The sequence below is a fragment of the Sciurus vulgaris genome (genome assembly GCF_902686455.1).
Source record: "Sciurus vulgaris genome assembly, chromosome: 9".
In the NCBI taxonomy this organism is placed as follows: Eukaryota; Metazoa; Chordata; class Mammalia; order Rodentia; family Sciuridae; genus Sciurus; species Sciurus vulgaris.
Genome location: NC_136469.1, coordinates 72,131,402 through 72,150,659, shown reverse-complemented (window position 1 = coordinate 72,150,659; position 19,258 = coordinate 72,131,402). Strand labels below are relative to the sequence as shown.

Here is a 19,258-nt window from a genome sequence, read left to right as displayed (position 1 = left end):
ATCTATTGAGATAATCATGTGGATTCTTATCCTTAAGTCTACTTATGTGGTGAATTACATTTATTGATTTCTGTATGTTGAACCAACTTTGCATCCCTGGGATGAAACCCACCTGATCTTGGTGAACGACCTTTTCAGTGTGTTCTTGTGGGTGGTCTGCCAATATTTTATTAAGAATTTTGCCTCTATGTCTGTCAAGGAAATTGGTGTGAAGTTTTCTTTCCTTAGTGTGTCTTTGTCTGGTTTTGTTATCTGGGTAATATTGGCTCACAGAATGAGTTTGACAGTATGTCCTCCTTTTCTATTTCATGGAATAATTTGAGGAGTTTTAGTATTGGTTCTTCAAAGGTCCCATAGAACTCAGCTGAAAACTCTGTCTGGTCCTACTCTTTTCTTTGTTGGAAGGCTTTTATGGCTGCTGTAATTTCATTTCTTAATGTTGATCTGTGTAAGTTTTCTATATCTGCCTGGTTTAATTTGGGTAGGTCACGAGGTCTCCAGGAATTTGTTAATATCTTCAAAATTTTCTAGGTGTTTGGAGTACAAATTTTCAAAATAATTTCTGATGATTTTCCAGATTTCAGTAGTGTTTGTGGTGATATTTCCTTTTTCATCTCAAATATTTGTTAGTTTATAGTTTTTTCCTCTTTCTTCTGGTTAGTTCCACTAAGGGTATATAAATTTGTTTACCTTTCACTAAATCATCTCTTTGTTTTATTGATCTTTTGAATAGTTTTTGATTCTCAATTTCATTGGTTTCAGCTCTGATATTAATTATTTCCTATCTTCTACTGATGTTGGTGTTGGTTTGTTCTTGTTTTTTCAGGACCTTGAGATGTAATTTTAGATTATTTATTTGTTACCTTTCAATTCTTTGAATGTATGAGCTCAATGTTTTAAACTTTCCTCTTAGAAATGTCTCCACACTGTTCCAGAGATTTTGATATATTTTATCACTATTCTCATTTACTTCTAAATCATTTTTATTTCTCCCTTGATATCTTCTGCTATGCATTCATTATTCAAATATGTATTATTTAATCTGCTGGTGTTAGATTAGTTTATTTCATATCTTATTTATTTCCAATTTAATTTCTTTACAACCTGATAGAATGCAAGGTATTATCTCTATTTTTTATATTTGAAAGCATTGTTGTTAAGGCATTATGGGCTGTTTGGGATGGTCCATTCTTTTTCCTTTTATACTGTTTATATGTCTGTCCATCTCTTGGTATAATTCTTACTTCCTTACTTTAAGCCAGAAAACTATGTGAGTTTCTTTCTCTTAAGAGACCTGGTTGGTTGACTATCCATATATTGATATTTTAGTCTGCATTTGACCTCTGCTGATCCCAATATCAGGACCAATTTCAGATATGCCATGGAACCCTATTTACTATAATCACTACAGAGCCAAGCCTCATGCTATCCAACCTTATGACAAATAAAAATTGTTGCTATTGTTCTCCATGGTTCCTCAAATCCCAGTAAAACTTGTAATAAAGTTCTGGAATAGGTCAAAAAATTACTTACTAAATTTAGTAAAATTAGTATAACTTTATGAAGTTATACTAAATTATAAAGTTAAAGCTAAAACGGGGGGGGGGGAGAGAAAGGTAGGGCAAAAAAAGAGGGAAAAGAGACAGAAAGTAAAAAAGAGGGAAAAGATATAAAACAATGATTTGTACCAAGAAATAAAGGTAAAATGGATGGTGAGTATCTGAGATAATACTAGATAATGCAAGAGGATGGATTGGGGGTAAGAAGAGCATTTATCAACTAGAGCTAGGAAAACCAAGATAGGAGGATTGTTTCCATTTATTGCTTTAAACCAGGAAATGAAATTCATTCAAATGGTTTGAGGTACAATGTTAGTTATTGGGGTGACAACTATTATTCAAGTTAAAGAGTTATATATATGATCAAAGTCAATGTTAGTTATTTATTGTATACCATGCCAAAGTGAAAAAAAAAATCTTGTTGAATCTTGGTTTGGATTTTAGTGAGGTTTGGACATTTTGCAGATTACTATCATTTGTTGGCTGTGGATCTCTTCTGACTTACAGGGGCATAGGAGCCAATTCCCGAGCTGCTATGAACCTCCACCAGCTAATTCTGGTTTTTCAACTCAGGGGCCTGCAGCTGACTGTTTGGAGGGTGCAGTCTTGTGTGAGGTTTCAGAGAGATAGTTGTGGGCAAGAGTAACAAAGTAGAAAAGCAAACTGCTTCTTTTCAGGGTTGTGCAGGATCAGGCAGATAAAGGGAGACAAAGGAGTGAACTTTCCAGTTGACTAATAGGTGTAGAAGGTTTGGTAACTAGACATTTGGAGCTTGGTGCAAAAATAAGGTGTTTAGATTGTATTGGCTGTGGGGACTGGTGGTGAGGCTCTGTGGTAAAGCACTTGACCAGCATGCATGAAGCTCTGGGTTCAGTTCCCAGCACCACAAAACAAACCAACAAAGACAGTAAATGCTACGGGCGATCCCCCTGTGACCTCCCTCCTTATAGAGGCAATGAAGATGGGGATTCTACTGGCTGCTGCTTCTCATGGACTTTGCTGATACTCTTTCATGTTAAGTGTATTTTTAAAAAATGACCCTTTTGTCATTGGGATTTTAATTGGAATTGCATTGAATTTGTATAGCACTTTAGGTAGTATGGCCATTTTGACAATATTAATTCTTCCTATCCAAGAACATGGAAGATCTTTCCATCTTCTAAGGTGTTCTTTAATTTCTTTCTTTAGTGTTGTATAGTTCTCATTGTAGAGGTCTTTCACCTCTTTTGTGAGATTGATCCCCAAGTATTTTATTTTTTTCGAGGCTATTTTGAATGGGGTAGTTTTCCTAATTTCTCTTTCTGAAGATTCATCACTTATGTATAAAAATGCGTTGGATTTATGGGCATTGATCTTGTAACCTGCTACTTTACTGAATTCACTTATGAGTTCTAAGAGTTTTCTGGTGGAATTTCCAGGTTCCTCTAAATATATAATCATGTCATCAGCGAACAGGGATAGTTTGAGTTCTTCTTTTCTAATTCGTATCCCCTTAATTTCTTTGGTTTGTCTAATTGCTCTGGCCAGAGTCTCAAGAACGATGTTGAATAGAAGTGGTGAAAGAGGGCATCCCTGCCTTGTTCCAGTTTTCAGGGGAAATGCTTTCAGTTTTTCACCATTTAGAATGATATTAGCCATGGGCTTAGCATAGATGGCCTTTACAATGTTAAGGAATGTTCCCACTATCCCTATTTTTTCTAGTGTTTTGAGCATGAAGGGGTGCTGTATTTTATCAAATGCTTTTTCTGCATCTATTGAAATAATCATGTGATTCTTGACTTTAAGTCTATTAATATGGTGAATTACGTTTATTGATTTCCTGATGTTGAACCAACCTTGCATCCCTGGGATGAAACCCACTTGATCATGGTGCACTATCTTTTTAATATGTTTTTGTATGCGATTTGCTAAGATTTTGTTGAGAATTTTTGCATCGATGTTCACTAAGGATATTGGTCTGAAATTTTCTTTCCTTGATGAGTCTCTGTCTGGTTTAGGTATCAGGGTGATATTGGCTTCATAGAATGAGTTTGGGAGGGTTCCCTCCTCTTCTATTTTATGGAATACTTTGAGAAGTATTGGAATGAGCTCTTCTTTAAAGGTTTTGTAGAACTTGGCTGAGAACCCTTCTGGTCCCGGACTTTTTTTTGTTGGTAAGCTTTTGATGACTTCTTCTATTTCAGTACTTGAAATTGGTCTATTTAAATTGTTTATGTCCTCCTCGTTCAGTTTAGGCAATTCATATGTCTCCAGAAACCTGTTGATGTCTTCGAAATTTTCTATTTTGTTGGAGTATAGATTTTCAAAATAGCTTCTAATTATGTTTTGTATTTCAATCCAGTCTGTTGTGATTTTTCCTTGTTCATTCCGAATTTTAGTGATTTGGGTTTTCTCTCGTCTTCTCTTTGTTAGTGTGGCTAAAGGTTTATCAATTTTGTTTATTTTTTCGAAGAACCAACTATTTATTTTGTCAATTTTTTGTATTGTTTCTTTTGTTTCAATTTCATTGATTTCAGCTCTGAGTTTAACTATTTCCTGTCTTCTACTACTTTTGGTGTTGTTCTGTTCTTCTTTTTCTAGGGCTTTGAGCTGTAGTGTTAGGTCGTTTATTTGTTGAGTTTTACTTCTTTTATTAAATGCGCTCCATGAAATAAATTTCCCTCTAAGTACTGCTTTCATAGTGTCCCAGTGATTTTGATATGATGTTTCTTTGTTCTCATTTACCTCTAAGAATGTTTTAATTTCCTTCCTAATATCTTCTGTTATCCATTCATCATATAATAGCATATTGTTTAATCTCAGATGTTGGAATAGTTTTTGTGTTTTACTCTTTCATTTATTTCTAACTTCAATCCATTATGATCTGATAGAATATATGCTAGTGTCTCTATCTTCTTGTATTTGCTAACATTAGCTTTGTGGCATAATATATGGTCTATTTTAGAGAAGGATCCATGTGCTGCTGATAAGAAAGTGTATAGAGCAAGCAATTATGAAATTCATCTGGAAGAATAAGAAACCCAGAATAGCTAAAGCAATCCTTAGCAGGAAGAATGAAACAGGGGGTATTGCAATACCAGATCTTCAACTCTACTACAAAGCAATAGTAACAAAAACGGCATGGTATTGGTACCAAAATAGAAAGGTAGATCAATGGTACAGAATAGAGGACACGGACACAAACCCAAATAAATACAATTTTCTCATACTAGACAAAGGGGCCAAAAATATGCAATGGAGAAAAGATAGCCTCTTCAACAAATGGTGCTGGGAGAATTGGAAATCCATATGCAACAGAATGAAACTAAACCCATATCTCTCACCATGCACGAAACTAAACTCAAAATGGATTAAGGACCTCGGAATCAGACCAGAGACCCTGCAGATTATAGAAGAAAAAGTAGGTCCAAATCTTCACCTTGTTGGTCTAGGATCAGACTTCCTTAACAGGACTCCCATAGCACAAGAAATAAAAGCTAGAATCAACCACTGGGATAGATTCAAACTAAAAAGCTTTCTCTCAGCAAAGGAAACTATCAGCAATGCGAAGAAAGAGCCTATAGAGTGGGAGAATATCTTTGCCAATCATACTTCAGATAGAGCACTAATCTCCAGAATCTATAAAGAACTCAAAAAACTCTACTCCAAGAATTCAAATAATCCAGTTGCCAAATGGGCTAAGGAAATGAATAGACACTTCACAGAAGAAGATCTACAAGCAATCAACAAACATATGGAAAAATGTTCAACATCTCTAGTAATAAGAGAAATGCAAATCAAAACCACCCTAAGATTCCATCTCACCCCAATTAGAATGGTGATTATCAAGAATACAAGCAACAACAGGTGTTGGCGAGGATGTGGGGAGAAAGGTACCCTCATACATTGCTGGTGGGGCTGCAAATTAGTGCAGCCACTCTGGAAAGCAGTGTGGAGATTCCTTAGAAAACTCGGAATGGACCCTCCATTTGACCCAGCTATCCCACTCCTTGGCCTATACCCAAAGGACTTAAAATCAGCATACTACAGAGATACAGCCACATCAATGTTCATAGCTGCTCAATTCACAATAGCCAGACTGTGAAACCAACCTAGATGCCCTTCAATTGATGAGTGGATAAAGAAACAGTGGTATATATATGCAATGGAATATTACTCAGCCATAAAGAATGATAAAATTATGGCATTTGAAGGCAAATGGATGAAATTGGAGAATATCATGCTAAGTGAGATAAGCCAATCTCAAAAAGCCAAAGGACGAATGATATCGCTAATAAGTGGAGGATGACACATAATGGGGGGGAAGGAAGGGTTAGTGTTAGGGTTAGAGTTAGGGTTAGGGAGGGGGGCAAGGATGGAGGAAGGAACTACTGTATATAGGGTAAAGAGGGGTGGAAGGGGTGCGGGGAAGGGAAAAAATAACAGAATGAATCAAACAACATTACTCTATGTAAATTTATGATTACACAAATGGTATGCCTTTATGCCATGTACAGAGAAACAACATGTATCCCATTTGTTTACAATAAAATAAATAAATAAATAAATAAATAAATAAAAATGACCCTTTCACCAATTATTTTTGCTTGCTGAGTGATTCGGTTTGTGTTTACTTTGACTCTGCATATTTATCTGATATTATCTTTCTAGGAAGACAGTTTCTTTACTCTTATTCAGATCCAAGTAGGCACTCCCTTGCTTGGATTTCCAGGGGAAACTACAAAGGCAGTTTTGATGTGATTGATTTTCTAATAATTAATGTCACTCTAATAATAATATCATTCCATTCAATTTCTCATTTGTTTACGTCTTCTCCCATCGTTTTACCATTTTATATTAGTCGTGATTTCACCACGGCAGTCATATTTTTAGTGTTGTACTTTATTATCTTAACAAAAATTAAATATTTGACTTGGAGAGGAATATACAGGACTATTAAAAGTCTGAGCTTCATATCCAGCACAGTCACTTGACAACTCTGCACTGGGGTCCAGCTTATGCATGTGGTGAAAGAGAAACCTCCTCTTTCTCCCAGGTATCTTTTACATGATGCACAGAATAATCAGCATAATTACATAACATGTCTCAGTTGGGATTGGTACAGGTTAATTCACCAAATGACAGCGTCTATGGTCATTCATGTGGATGACAATAATGATTTCTGTTTTAGGTAAGATCTAAAGGATTAAGGAAAAAGACGAGTATAGGAATGGAGCTGATCCTTTATCCTTCCATCTTATTCCTGGTCAAGCCCACAACTGGGTTAGACTGGAGAACAGCAAATGATGTCATTAGACTCCTGAAAAGGTAAATGCTGTGACAACATTGCTTTTTTGTTCATTTACTATCTGATCACTTCTGTGCATCAGGTGTTCTTGGTGCAGGGGATTCAAAAGCTAAAAAAAAAACAGTTTCTTCTTTGTTACTGGGATATAGTCAATAAACAAGAAGTGACCCAAAAAGAAAAAATAAGAGCATAGGGAAGGAAAATCATGGTGAGGGTCAGGGAAGGCCACAAGCAAGTGACACATGAGCTGAGAGTGAGTGAGTGAAATATGCTGTAATTCAGGAGAGATTTCAGGTTGGAAACACAGCCAGGGGCCCTGAGGCAGAGCATGCCTGATGTGTGTGGAACATCAGTGAGACCAGAGGGTCAGACCGGGACTAAGGGGAATGGAGGTTGGTAGGTTAACTGTGAAAACAATACCTCAGTTTTAGGCCTTAACAACTAAAAATTAGGTTTTTTTAAAACTCTGGAGGCAGAAAATTGAAACCAATGTGTCCTCAGGGTTATTTCTTCCTTGTCCTCACTCACTCGCTTGAACATAGCAATTTTCTCCCTTGCATTTCTGTGCCCTAATCTACTAATTGAACCGTCAGATGAGGACCCTCAATGACCTCATTTAACCTTCATGACCTCTTTGAAACCTCTGTCTCCAATGAGGCCACATCCTGAGGCACTGGGTGATAGGACTTGAGCATCTGAGTTAAGGGAGAACCCAGTTCAGCCCATCACAGATGGATTAGACACGAGGTGGTATTCACCTGGTGGCAGATTGCATAGACCTCATAGGTCATGTAAGAAGTATGGCTCTTCCTGTCATTAGGGGACATGGGGATGTTCTGAGAGTTTCACAGCAATGCAATGGCTGTGGTGGAGCCTGTGCAGTTGTGCAAGGTGAGGGAAGACCCCATGGAGGAGCTGCTGAAGGATGATGGAGCTCTGATCATGGCAAACAGTGAGTGGTTGCTGGTCTGTTTCAAGGGAACCAGTGTGATCAGCTCAGGATTTGCACCTGGCATGGAATGATTGAGACAGGCACTGATGAGATTGGGTCCTGATGATGTGGAAGTACAAAATTAAAGAAATGGCATTACCTTATCAAGAAAGAAAAATATGAAGGAATATTCACAGGAAACATTTCAATAGTTGAGATTTAGATGTCATTTTAAAAAGAGAAACATATTTCAAACTGACAGAAAGAATTCAAGAACAATACAAATGAAATCCTACTCTTCTCACCTGGATTCCCCTCTGTTCTGTTTCACTGCATCTGCAGCCCCTCTTTCCCCCTCTGCTGCTCCCCACATAGTTTTTTCTGCCATGATGCCTTTCACCCAAATACTTCCTTCCTCAAATTCCAATCAGGGAGGACTCACTATCATCTGCACTCCCAAGTCAATGAGCATGGCTTTGCCAATATCCAATCAGAACTACTCAAATTTCCCCAGTTCTCCCTACTGTCTCTGTTTCCTGTCTGCTCAGGATCCTCTCCAGAAACACACTGTTCCTGTCTTCTTTCAGTGTGGAGCAGTTCATGGTGTGACCCTCTGGGTCCATCCCAGTGAGTGTTGCATGAGCTGACTCAGACATGAAAGGATGCTGAGTTCTCAGTGCAACAGACCTGGGATGCAACCTCCACAGGTGGTGTCAGCCTTTATCTGATTGTGTTGCACATATATGGATACATATATATTTCCTATACAATTTCATGCATGAACAAAGATCTAGAACTATTGCTGTTTCTGATATTGTGTACACATTGAAAAGCATATGAATTCAAAAAAATATTTCTGACTCCAATCTATCCAATCTAATGCATTTCTTTTTTAGTATAGGGAATTGAACTAAAAAACACTCTACCACTGAGCCACATCCTCAGTCCTGTTTTGTTTTAATTTAGACACAGGGTCTCACTGAGTTGCTCAGTACCTTGCTTTTGCTGAGGCTGATTTTGAACTCACAATTATTCTGCCTCAGGTTCCTGAGTCACTGGGATTAAAGGCATGTACCACCATGCCTAGCCTGTCTTATTTTTATTCTTTGCCATTTTCATGTTTGCAAGTGAATTCACACAGGGAGAGGTTTGGTCCCATTATCTTAAAATATTTACTTACTGGCTCAGTGAAGTAATTTAATTGTTGAAGGGAACCAGTCTCCCAGTTGCTCTGGTCTCCCTTTGTGCACCATCTAGAAACTCCTCTGCCCATTGTTTCAAGCTGCCAATCACAATGGCTTCATGGCTTCCTCTTTCTATCACAGCCTAGCTTCCTCTGATGCCTATGACCCTATGAGCAAGTGTCTGTGCTAGAAGAGAAGAAACAGCAAAAAGGGATGTATATTCTGGTTTAAATATCTTAAGTTTAAAACATTGTTTCCACATATAAGTGAAAATGCCAAGTTATGGATCTGGAGCTCTGGCTCCATTTAAACATATGTATATTTTTATTCATAGACATTTTATTTGTGGTTTTCTCTGCTTAGCACACAGGCATCCTTCCTCATGCAAAGAGCTCTGATCAATCCTTCCAAGCACTGCTGTGCATACTGCAGGTCTCAGATAGGGTTCAAAATTATGCTCAGGAGATTTGAAGAATATATGATTACTAATCTGATGCTGTTAGTCCTCAGAGCACATACTGAATGTTAGAACTCTCAGGAATACTACATCCATCTTCCAATACTTTCTGAGTTCCCTATTTCCTATTGGCTTAATTTCCAGTTTCTCAGTGAAGGGGTCTCTATGGGCCTGTTTTGCTCTCCCTCTTAGTTATCTTCTTCACCCAAAAGAACATTAACACCAGTATAAGTGGACACATAAATATTACTTGTTGTGTTACATGCAACCACTTATAGTTTTGAGATGATCCTGATCACTTCACACTCTCTTCTTTCACTCTGAGTATCTCTTTCCTTAGGTCACTGTTGATGGAAATTTTGATATTCTACTTATGTCACCTTCACAATGGGTTATCACTCTGCATTTGTTTATAAGAAGCCATGAGCTACTTCTAATCCACACTGTACTGAAATTATAGATCTTATCTCCTGTTTCTCTTTGATGGAGAACATCTTTGGTACACTACATATACAAGGTACTTTTCAATTGCTTAAATTGAAGTGATTCTTCTTATAAAATAGTTTAAAAAACACTTTGGGATAGTGAATTTGGCCATTGTTTCTTTTACCCATAACTCCTATAGAAGTAGTGTAGAACTGTTTCTACCATCAAATCAAACCAGAGATCAGATCCAAACTTTGCCCCTTAGTAACTGTAAGCCCTTTGTCAGTTACTCAACCTTTAAGACATCTGTAAAAAAAAGGAAATACTAATATCATTACAGCCTTATAACAACATTGTGAAACTGAATTTATCTCCAAAACATTTAGCTAAGTGCTAAGTGCATTCTGAGTGCTCAATAATATTAATGTATTACTAAGGTAGGATGAAAACCAATTACTAAAGAGTCAGAATTTTTAAATGATTGTTGGGACTAATGACACATTAACTAACTCAGGCTGACTCCTTACTCCCTGGCGAGTGAGCAAGATCAAGGCCTCAAAGGCGGTTTCAAAGGTTCATGACAATAAATCGGACCACCGTCAGGGATTGGTTAACAACAGTTCTGCGAGCTGCTCGTGCTTGCCATATAGTCTTATGGGACTCTCGCCTGTGTGAACCCCCCATGCCTTGCTGACCTTTAAGCTGATTGGTTCCCGCCTAGCCTCCACCCTACATAAAAGCTGTGTGACTTCCTCAATAAACGAGTTCCTATTGTAACTGGTCTCCCTGACGCGTCTGATTGTCCCCTGCCCAGAGGGCTGCGTGCCAGCGGTCAGTCGACCCTACCTTTCCCCGTCTGGCCTTGTTGGGGAGTGCTCCCTTCCCTTGTCACTGGTCGAGAAGAGCAAGGGGGCTAAAGACCCTGACAAATGATCAGTGAAAATTGGTTATATGACCATTCTTTTAATACTTAATCAATAACTAATTCTTGAAAGTGAATGTACTCAGAGATTATCTGATAAACTTATTAATAATATGGGTTTCCTATAAGAACCCCCAAAGATAGTATACCAACTTCTCTGAATTCATTGTCTGGGAAGACTCTCTAGGAATCTGTGTTTTCACTGAAATTCTAGTCAATTCTAGACTGCTGATGAACCAAACTTTAAGAACTTTTTGTCTTTGAATAAAACCATTGAATTTAAGTTTCCTACTGCCAAGTATGTAATAAGTTGAGATGAAAAGTTTGTAAGAGAAAATCAAGTTGAACTGAGAGGAAAAGCTCTCCTGGCATGAATGAGTATTTTACCAAGAAGTGCAAGGTTCCAATATTTAGATTCATTATTTTCCCCTTTTCACTTAGGATTTCTGAACAGAGACGAACGATCATCTTCTCCATCCATCAGCCTCGCTATTCCATCTTCCAGCTGTTTGACAGCCTTACCATATTGGCCTCAGGAGAGCTAATGTACCATGGTCCTGCACAGAAGGCTTTGGAGTACTTCAAATCAGCAGGTGTGGTTGACCTTTTCATGCACTTGATCCTTCATTCATAGACTCCTTCAGGAGCACGGGAGTCAACAGGACATAGACTTAACTAGAGTGCCTCCCTCTAAAACATTTTTGATAAGTTTGGTGCCAGAATTTGTCTTCATTTTGCAGACAAATTGTTGTTAAGGTCTTTTCCCTTCTCCTTTCCTATTTGAGTATACGTGGTGTGTGTGTGTTTGTGTATTTGTGTATGTGTGTGTGTGTGTGTGTGTGTGTGTGTGTGTTTCTCATGGGCCTTTGTCTGTTCTTCCCAGATGTGTTGAGTGTTGTGCCCAGTGGCTCGAGACCCCACAAAGACCACCAGAGACCACGATCAATGCAAGCAACAAAGAGTCATTTATTAGCAAGCTCGAGCCTGGTCCTTCGTGCACTCAGTAACCGGTGATGCTACGAGACCCCGAGCCCTTGTTTAGCAGGGTTTTTATAATGAAAGGCAAGCAGTTTTACAGTGCTCTTTTTGATTGGCTAACATATAAAATTGTATACAAAGCATGTTATTTTAAGTTCTGGGTCACCCTGATCTCCAAGAAGAGGGTCGTCATTATCTTTAAGTTTGCTTTTGTGCCAGCAAAGTTTGCTTTTCAGCCACCTGGCCTTTACAAATAAGATAAGAGACGAAAATTCTTTGCAGCTTTTATGAGGGGTTGAGGGCAGTTTGGGAAGAGCCTTGTATTTGTATTTACACAGGTGCGGGCTCTTTCTATCTTTACAGTGAGCTTTCTCTGAATGTTCAGTAATTAACATGTTGGACTCACACCTAGGATTCTGTCAGTTGAACATTTTTGAAAAGTCCCAAGTCATTGCCTTCCTGACCATGTAACATACTGTGGTTTTCTATTATTTTCCCTGACTCATGATCTTGCTCTGTCTTCCTGAGGGTTCATGGAGATGCTGCTGCCTTTTCTAGTAATATTAGATTGAAGATTTAGGTCTTGAATGTTGTGAGTGACTATTACTACTATTACTCAATATAACCGCTGTCCCTGAATCTGATTTAATGCACCAAAATTTCTGGGCTGCGTGGTTCTTTCTAATTTCAGATTAAATATTGCTTCATTTTAGAGGTGTTTGGATATGATTATAGATGTTCTGTATGACACCAAATAAAGTTATAAAAAATCACTATTTCTTAATTTTTTAAATTAAATCTCTGTCACTTAAAAAAGCATCAAATGCATGCAAGTCTGGGGAGTCTAGGGAACATGAACTAAAATATCAGAACTCAGGCCAAGTTTAAATGATTGTGCCACAGGAATGTGAGGCTAGAATTCAGGTGTGCTTTGGTAGTAATGTTCTCTAGATAATGCTGCTCTGGGAATTTGTTGTTTATTTGGAATTATGACAGCTCAAAAGATGATAATTGGGATCTCTGAATTTAGTAGGTTGCAAAGCAATCTCTGGTTACATGGCTACTGCTGTTCCAGCATTCTCTAGGTGAACTCAGATAGCACAGTGCTCCCAGAAACTTAATACCTTTTCTTGAACCTACAGTTAGATTTTTGAAGAGGTATTGATAAGCATGAGAACATATTGATAGCTGCTTGGAGTTTGAAGATCTATGAGAGGTAAGGACTAGTGTAAGATGGTCTGGACATTCCAAGAATGGTTTGCAATTTGTTTTTGTTTTGACTGGGAGACAGATAGTTGTTGAAAAATTGTGTGACTGAATAAATAAGAGGAAAGGATAAATCTGTGAGGGGAGAAGAGAGCCAGAAGATGAGGAGAAGTTGTTGAGTCTGTCTTCCGTAGCCTCACCTCCAGCATCCTCTGCAAGTGAATCTTTATTTTCCAAGACTATTTGTCTGATTTCTTGGGATGTCTGATTTTGTAGGTTTTCCTTGTGAATTCTACAGTAATCCTGCAGAATTGTTCCTGGATTTCTTTTATGGTGTAATAAAGAGAGAGTCAGAAGACCATGAAGGTATGTGAACCTTTCATATTTACATATTTTGACCCAATTGATTTGCCCAAGGTTTAGCAATGTGATGATGTCAATATTAAAACATGGCTTTGGGAATTTACATGTTAATGTGATGAACAAATAGACATTGTTGTCGGTGAGTGCTGTGGGTATTTTTATTTAATTTATAATAAGCATGTTAATTATTTTTTGTACTCAAGTTTTGAATGTAGCAGTTATACAAATAGAGGTCACAAGAAATCTTGTGAAATCTATGGTAATCCGTCAATAATGAGTTAGTATTCTGTGTAGTAATCAGTGGTCTGTTATCCACTTTCATTCCAAAGGTAACCAGACTGAAATGCCTTCAAAGATAGATTATTCAGAGATAAAAGCACTAGCTAATAATTTTGCCAAGTCCACTTTCTACAATGACACAAAATCTGAACTGGAAGAACGCTCAAGAGATGAGAATAAGAGGTGCTTAGAGAGGAAGGAGATTCCCTGTGCCTCCTCCTTTGGTCATCAGTTCATTAGCATCACTAGGCGTTCTTTCCAAAATTTTGTGCATAATCCCAAGGATTGGATAACTAAGGTAAGTGACAGATCCTTCCAATTATGCTGTGAAATACCCAAGGGGAAGTAATTTGTTTCTACTATGGAGTTATTCAGGATTATTTTATATCTACCCATCTTTCCATTTATTTGTCATTCCCGCACTATTGGGAATTTAGAAACAACCAAGCAATCTAGTATGTTGACTTGGATATGAATTGTTGCCCAAAGACTCATGGTTGAAGGCTCATCTGCAAAGGAGCAATGTTCTTTGGAAGAACCCAAATCACCTTATTCCCGAAACAACTTAGCCAGCAGACTATGAACTGACATCTCTAAAACTCTGAGCCAAAATAAACTTCATCTCATTTTAACTGGTTTCTGTGTTGCTGTTACCAGCATACCTGGGAAGAACAACTTAGAGGAAGAAACATTTATTTGGGGCTGATGGCTTCATAAGTTTCAATCCGGAGATAACTGATTGCATTGTTCTGGGCCCAAGATGAGGCAGCACATCATGGAGGAAGGGCCCAGCACAAAAAGCTTTTCAGCTCATGGTAGGGTCCAGAAGCAGAGAGAGAAGGAGAAGGGGCAATGTTTTCAAAGCACTCCCTACTTCACCCCCAAAGACTCATCTCTTCCAGCCACACCCACTCCTGCCTGCAGTTAAAACCCAATCTGTCCATTCAAACTAAGAGGAACTAATTAGGTTACAGCTCTCACAATTCAATCATTTCACCTCTGAATATTTCTGCATTATAATAAGAGCTTTTGGGGGCACCTCATATCCAAATAATAACACCTTCTTTCTTGATTTTTATAATTATTTGGTCAAAATGGTCAAAGTTGAGAACCACAACAGGTAAAAAGCAATTAAATTTTATTCATGTAAAGAATTTTAAGTGGTTTCCTGTAATATATAACTCAAAAATGTTGATAGATATGAACTAGAAGGGATCTTAGTCAAAATTTTATTTTTTAAAAAAATCTTTATTCAAGGCAATACCATCCACATATGACATTTTCTAGTAGCTGTCCATTATCATTTATTCATTCATCCCAAAGATACATTCCAATGTCTTATGTTCCATTTGGACACTATACTACAGTAGTGAATGGGTAAAAATAAAAATCTGTGCTTTTATGGATTTTATGTCCTTATGAGTGAAGGGGAATGTTAGCCAAATAAAAATACTGAGCATGTGAGATGGTAGTGTGAACTTTGAAGAAGGTTTAAGGAATGAAAAGGTAAAAATGAAAGAGGGAGAGGGATGGAGGTAGGGAGAAGGTAAGTGCCACTGAACAGGTGTTGAAGGAACCTAGTGTCATTTTTATTCCTGAAGGTAGTTTGTTCTGTCCACTCTCTGAGGGAAGAGCCTGTAGGCAGAATTTTGTTCCTTATAATTGATTCTCCTCATCGAGAGGTTCTAATCTTGGCAAAGCAATAGCAAAGAATGTGCAGTTTATGCACAGGAAGTAACCAGACTTAACAAAAGTATTCATGGTTGGGTTAACTCCCTTAAATAAGATGTGATGGTGTTCTTTTCTCCTTTTGATCAACTCTGTGATAGATGTTATCACACTTCAAGGTTTGCATTTTGTTTTGTTTGGGTTTTTTTGCCATGCTGGGGACTCAACTCAGAACTTCACACATGCTAGGCCAGTGCTCTGCCATTGAGTTACATCTTCAGTCCATTTTTTTAGTTAATCTTAACCCCTATGTCACACAAAACTCTAGCTCTCCCAGTTCATTTATCCAACATTTATAGGGAAATCAGTTTAGCTGGTTATTTTGATTTATTATTTTTATTATCAAGCATTGTATTTCTGTGGAGTATTATGATATGGCATGTTGTTTGCTTTAATGGACTGACTTCTCAGCATGAGTACCAGAGTTTTCATATTTAAGTATTGTTGCTCTCCAAATGCATCTGAGAGCCTGCATCCTCATTTCAGGGATGATGTTCATTGCTTCAAACTTCTTTGGTCCTTGTGATTTGGCATTTCTCTCAAGTATTTTGTGTCATGTTGTCCAAGGGCAATATTTTATTCTTAGAAAATAGAGTTGACATCATTTGGAAAAATGTCAGGTCAATCAGATGCATTAACTTTGGTAGCCTAGTGTTTAAAAGGGAGATGCTGTAATAAGTTGATTCTTTAGAGTGATTTATTCATTAGGTTTTTCTTACTTGTCTCTAAACTGATATGTGTCTTATTCAAGAAACATATGGCAGTTCTGGGCAAGGGATTATCAGAACCCAGGTTGTCAACACCAGGATTGTGCATGTCTGGGTCTCGGCTTCCTTAAGATTCGAACAGCAGGCCCAGAGCCTCCAGATGACACATTCAGCCTACTTGTCTCATCAGTGAGCTCCATTCTACAAAAGCAGTTTCACCAATGTTCAGAGAAGAAGCAGTCTCTAGAGTCTTGTAGTTCCCTGAGCTTAGTGGGACAGCTCTTGCTCAGATTTTTAAAGTTGAAATGTTAGCTCAGGTGTAGGCAAACCCTTTTTGGCAAAGCCTTGGAAAGTAAATATTTTAGGCTTTCAGGATCACATATGGTGTTTGTCTCACAAAGTCAACTCTGCTACTTCATTACAAAAGCAGCCACAGTTAATTCATGAGTAAATGAACATAGCAGCATTCCAATAAAACTTTATTCATGGACACTGAATTTTGAATTTCATATTGAAAGAAATGTTATTCTTGACTTTTTTGCACCCAGGTATTGAAAGAAATAGAAAGTCCTTGCTAAGTTGCTGAGGTTAGCTTTGAATTTGTGATCCTCCTGCCTCAATCTCCCAGTCACTCGGATTAAAGGCATGTGCCACCATGCCTGGCTCTGACATAGGGTTCTTAGTCTTGTATGATTTTTATTTCTTTGAGTTTTTGGAAATGAACTTATTAAAATGTTTAAGGGCTTCCTGATGATAATTCTGTATTTATTGCCTTATTGTATTTTGTTCCAAACTAGTTATTTATTGCCATTATTTAGACTTGATATTTAACCAGATGATATATTGGGAAGATATTGGAATGAATGGATTAGTTGAAAAACAGGTTTATTGTTCATTTAAGTATACTTGTAAAACATTATTACTAATCTCTCTGAGATTCATTGTTTCTATTTGCATATTAGACATTTGACCATGCACTCAATTTTTATTTTTTACTTTTTTAGTGCAAGCTACAAATATCCCTCATAACACACCTTGAGAAATGTTTTGTAAATACATCTGAACAAGACAGAATAACATAGTTGGGGAATTTCTTTTTCTTTTTTTTTTTAATCAATTTTGAACAGAGACTAGAATACAGATGCATAAAGGTTGTAGATAGTGTCATTTGCTCTGTTTTGAAATGTTCAGTGTGCTCAATCACTTTCTTTTTCTTCATGCAAGAATAACGACACATGTGAACTTCATAAAAGCATTCCATGATCCCAGGTTTCATCATTTTGTCAATATGTTTGAGAAAATCGACTGAAAATAACTAAGAAATATTCTAACAATAATATTCAGTCTTAGTGAAAGATGTCAAGTTTGGATGCAAAAGAAATGAAGCATGCAGAGCATCTATTTTAAATTCTGAATATCTTGAAAGTTACACTGCAAGAAAACATAGACTCTTGCATAGATTGCATGCTGCATATTGGTAGAGCCATCAGCATTGATTGTGGAAAGTTGATTAATTGAAACAAAGAGCAGATTCTTGGGCTTTTGGAAATATGTTATGGGAATGGATTTGTAGCTCACCCTCCACCAAATTTCTGTCTTCTTAGCAAAAGAAATTTAAATACATCTCATAGGTGAAACATTTCAGTAGTCTTCTCTCCAGAGTCTGGTTTTACAAATTATTCTTTACAGATGATTGTTCTTTTCTTTGCATATTGGCTGCCTTTTGGCCAATTGTCCATTACAAATTAATTTATGGGTTGATATTTTTGTAATATTGAGACTTTTTTAAAAAAACTTTTACATTTCCAAGATAAATGGTATGATATTTAATTTTCTCTACATTTCAATCTCCTCTACTATTATGGTTAACCCACAAATAATTATAAGATAAATTCCTCACATAAAATGTGTTCTACCTTGACCCTTGACCTTTTGCCAACTGAAGCACTTTTTATTCTAAAAGCAAATGTAATATTGGTCCATTTTCTGTGGGAGACATTCACACACACTGAATAGGTGAAGATGGGTGAGAAAGACAAAGAATCTGCAGCTCAGGTGTGCCACGTTAACTGTAGGCATCATTGGCTGGGATCGAAAGACAAGCAATGTCAGAAATGGTCACGGAAGCACTTGGGTGCCCACAGCTGGCCAAGTACTTTGGTGACAGTGACAATGCACTTTTTCCTGTGCAGGTGGGGATTCCCCACAGGCTGGATAGGAGCATCTCACTGCTTCCTTAGCATTCAAAATTCCATTGTTAGAATTCAAGTGTGGTATTAAAATTTTACTTATCTCTTCATTTTGCAGTGATGGAGATCAAACCCTGGGTCTGACACATGCTAGGCAGCATTCTATTGCTTAGCTACATTCACAGCCCTGAAATTTCATTTATTTCTAACAATTAGAGTTAAGTCATCCTGTATTAATTTGAGTGCCTTCAAGTATAAAGCTGTGCATGTTCATTGGCATGAAAGATGAGACTTCAGTTCAAGTCAAAATTCTTAGTTTGATCCCAAAACATCTTCCTCAGATGCCTTCCTTGTGCTGCTAGCCTGTGTGGCATATCTGGACCGTGCCTGGTGGGCATTGGGAAGAAGTTTACTTGTCTGATCATCTGCTTTCTTGTCCTGTCAGTACCCAAAAAACAGAATCTTTACGTTTTCAATTTAATTTAGAAAGTGGTCTAATAACAATCATTGTTTGATAATTCCTCAGTGACTCTAGTCAATCCATTTAAAGTATGTATTTGATTTGATTAGGTAATAAAAAGTTTTACCTGTAATTAAAATTCTTTCCTTTCTTTTTAATTTTTTTTAAAGATAATTGCCACATTGGTTGTGGGACTGATTTTAGGTGTCATGTTCCTTTTGATGAAGAATGATTGTTATGAAATCAATAATAGGTAAGTAAATTTGAACCTCACGTTTGAGAAAATGCTGTCACTTTGTTTAAGCACATGCATATCTGTTAAGAATTTGAAATCTATGACAATATAGTGTAAACGCTGCTATTTCATCATGGGGCAGGATCAGTTAGTGTATTGAAAATTGAAGAGTTACTTTTCGGTTTCCCACGTGTACATGTGTGTATGGTGGTCAGTTACACACATCACATGCACATCCTATCCAATGTTTAAGTTCGGTGCCATGAAGTACATTCACATTGTCACCTGTCACCACCATCCAACTCCAGACCTTTTCTTTATCTTCTCAGAGGGAATCTTCAGCCCAC

General features: G+C 37.4%; 1 protein-coding gene across 1 annotated transcript in view; it reads left to right on the top strand.

Annotated features, from left to right (window-relative positions):
* LOC306669808 (broad substrate specificity ATP-binding cassette transporter ABCG2-like) overlaps nt 1-19,258 on the top strand; it is a gene marked incomplete at its 5' end in the record, with an annotated part of 288,437 nt that overhangs the window by 252,057 nt on the left and 17,122 nt on the right. Inside the window, 4 exons of the mRNA XM_079153964.1 lie at nt 11,208-11,359; nt 13,227-13,316; nt 13,643-13,890; nt 18,847-18,929. Coding sequence (XP_079010090.1) covers nt 11,208-11,359; nt 13,227-13,316; nt 13,643-13,890; nt 18,847-18,929 — 573 coding nt within the window. The remainder of the gene's footprint in view (nt 1-11,207; nt 11,360-13,226; nt 13,317-13,642; nt 13,891-18,846; nt 18,930-19,258) is intronic.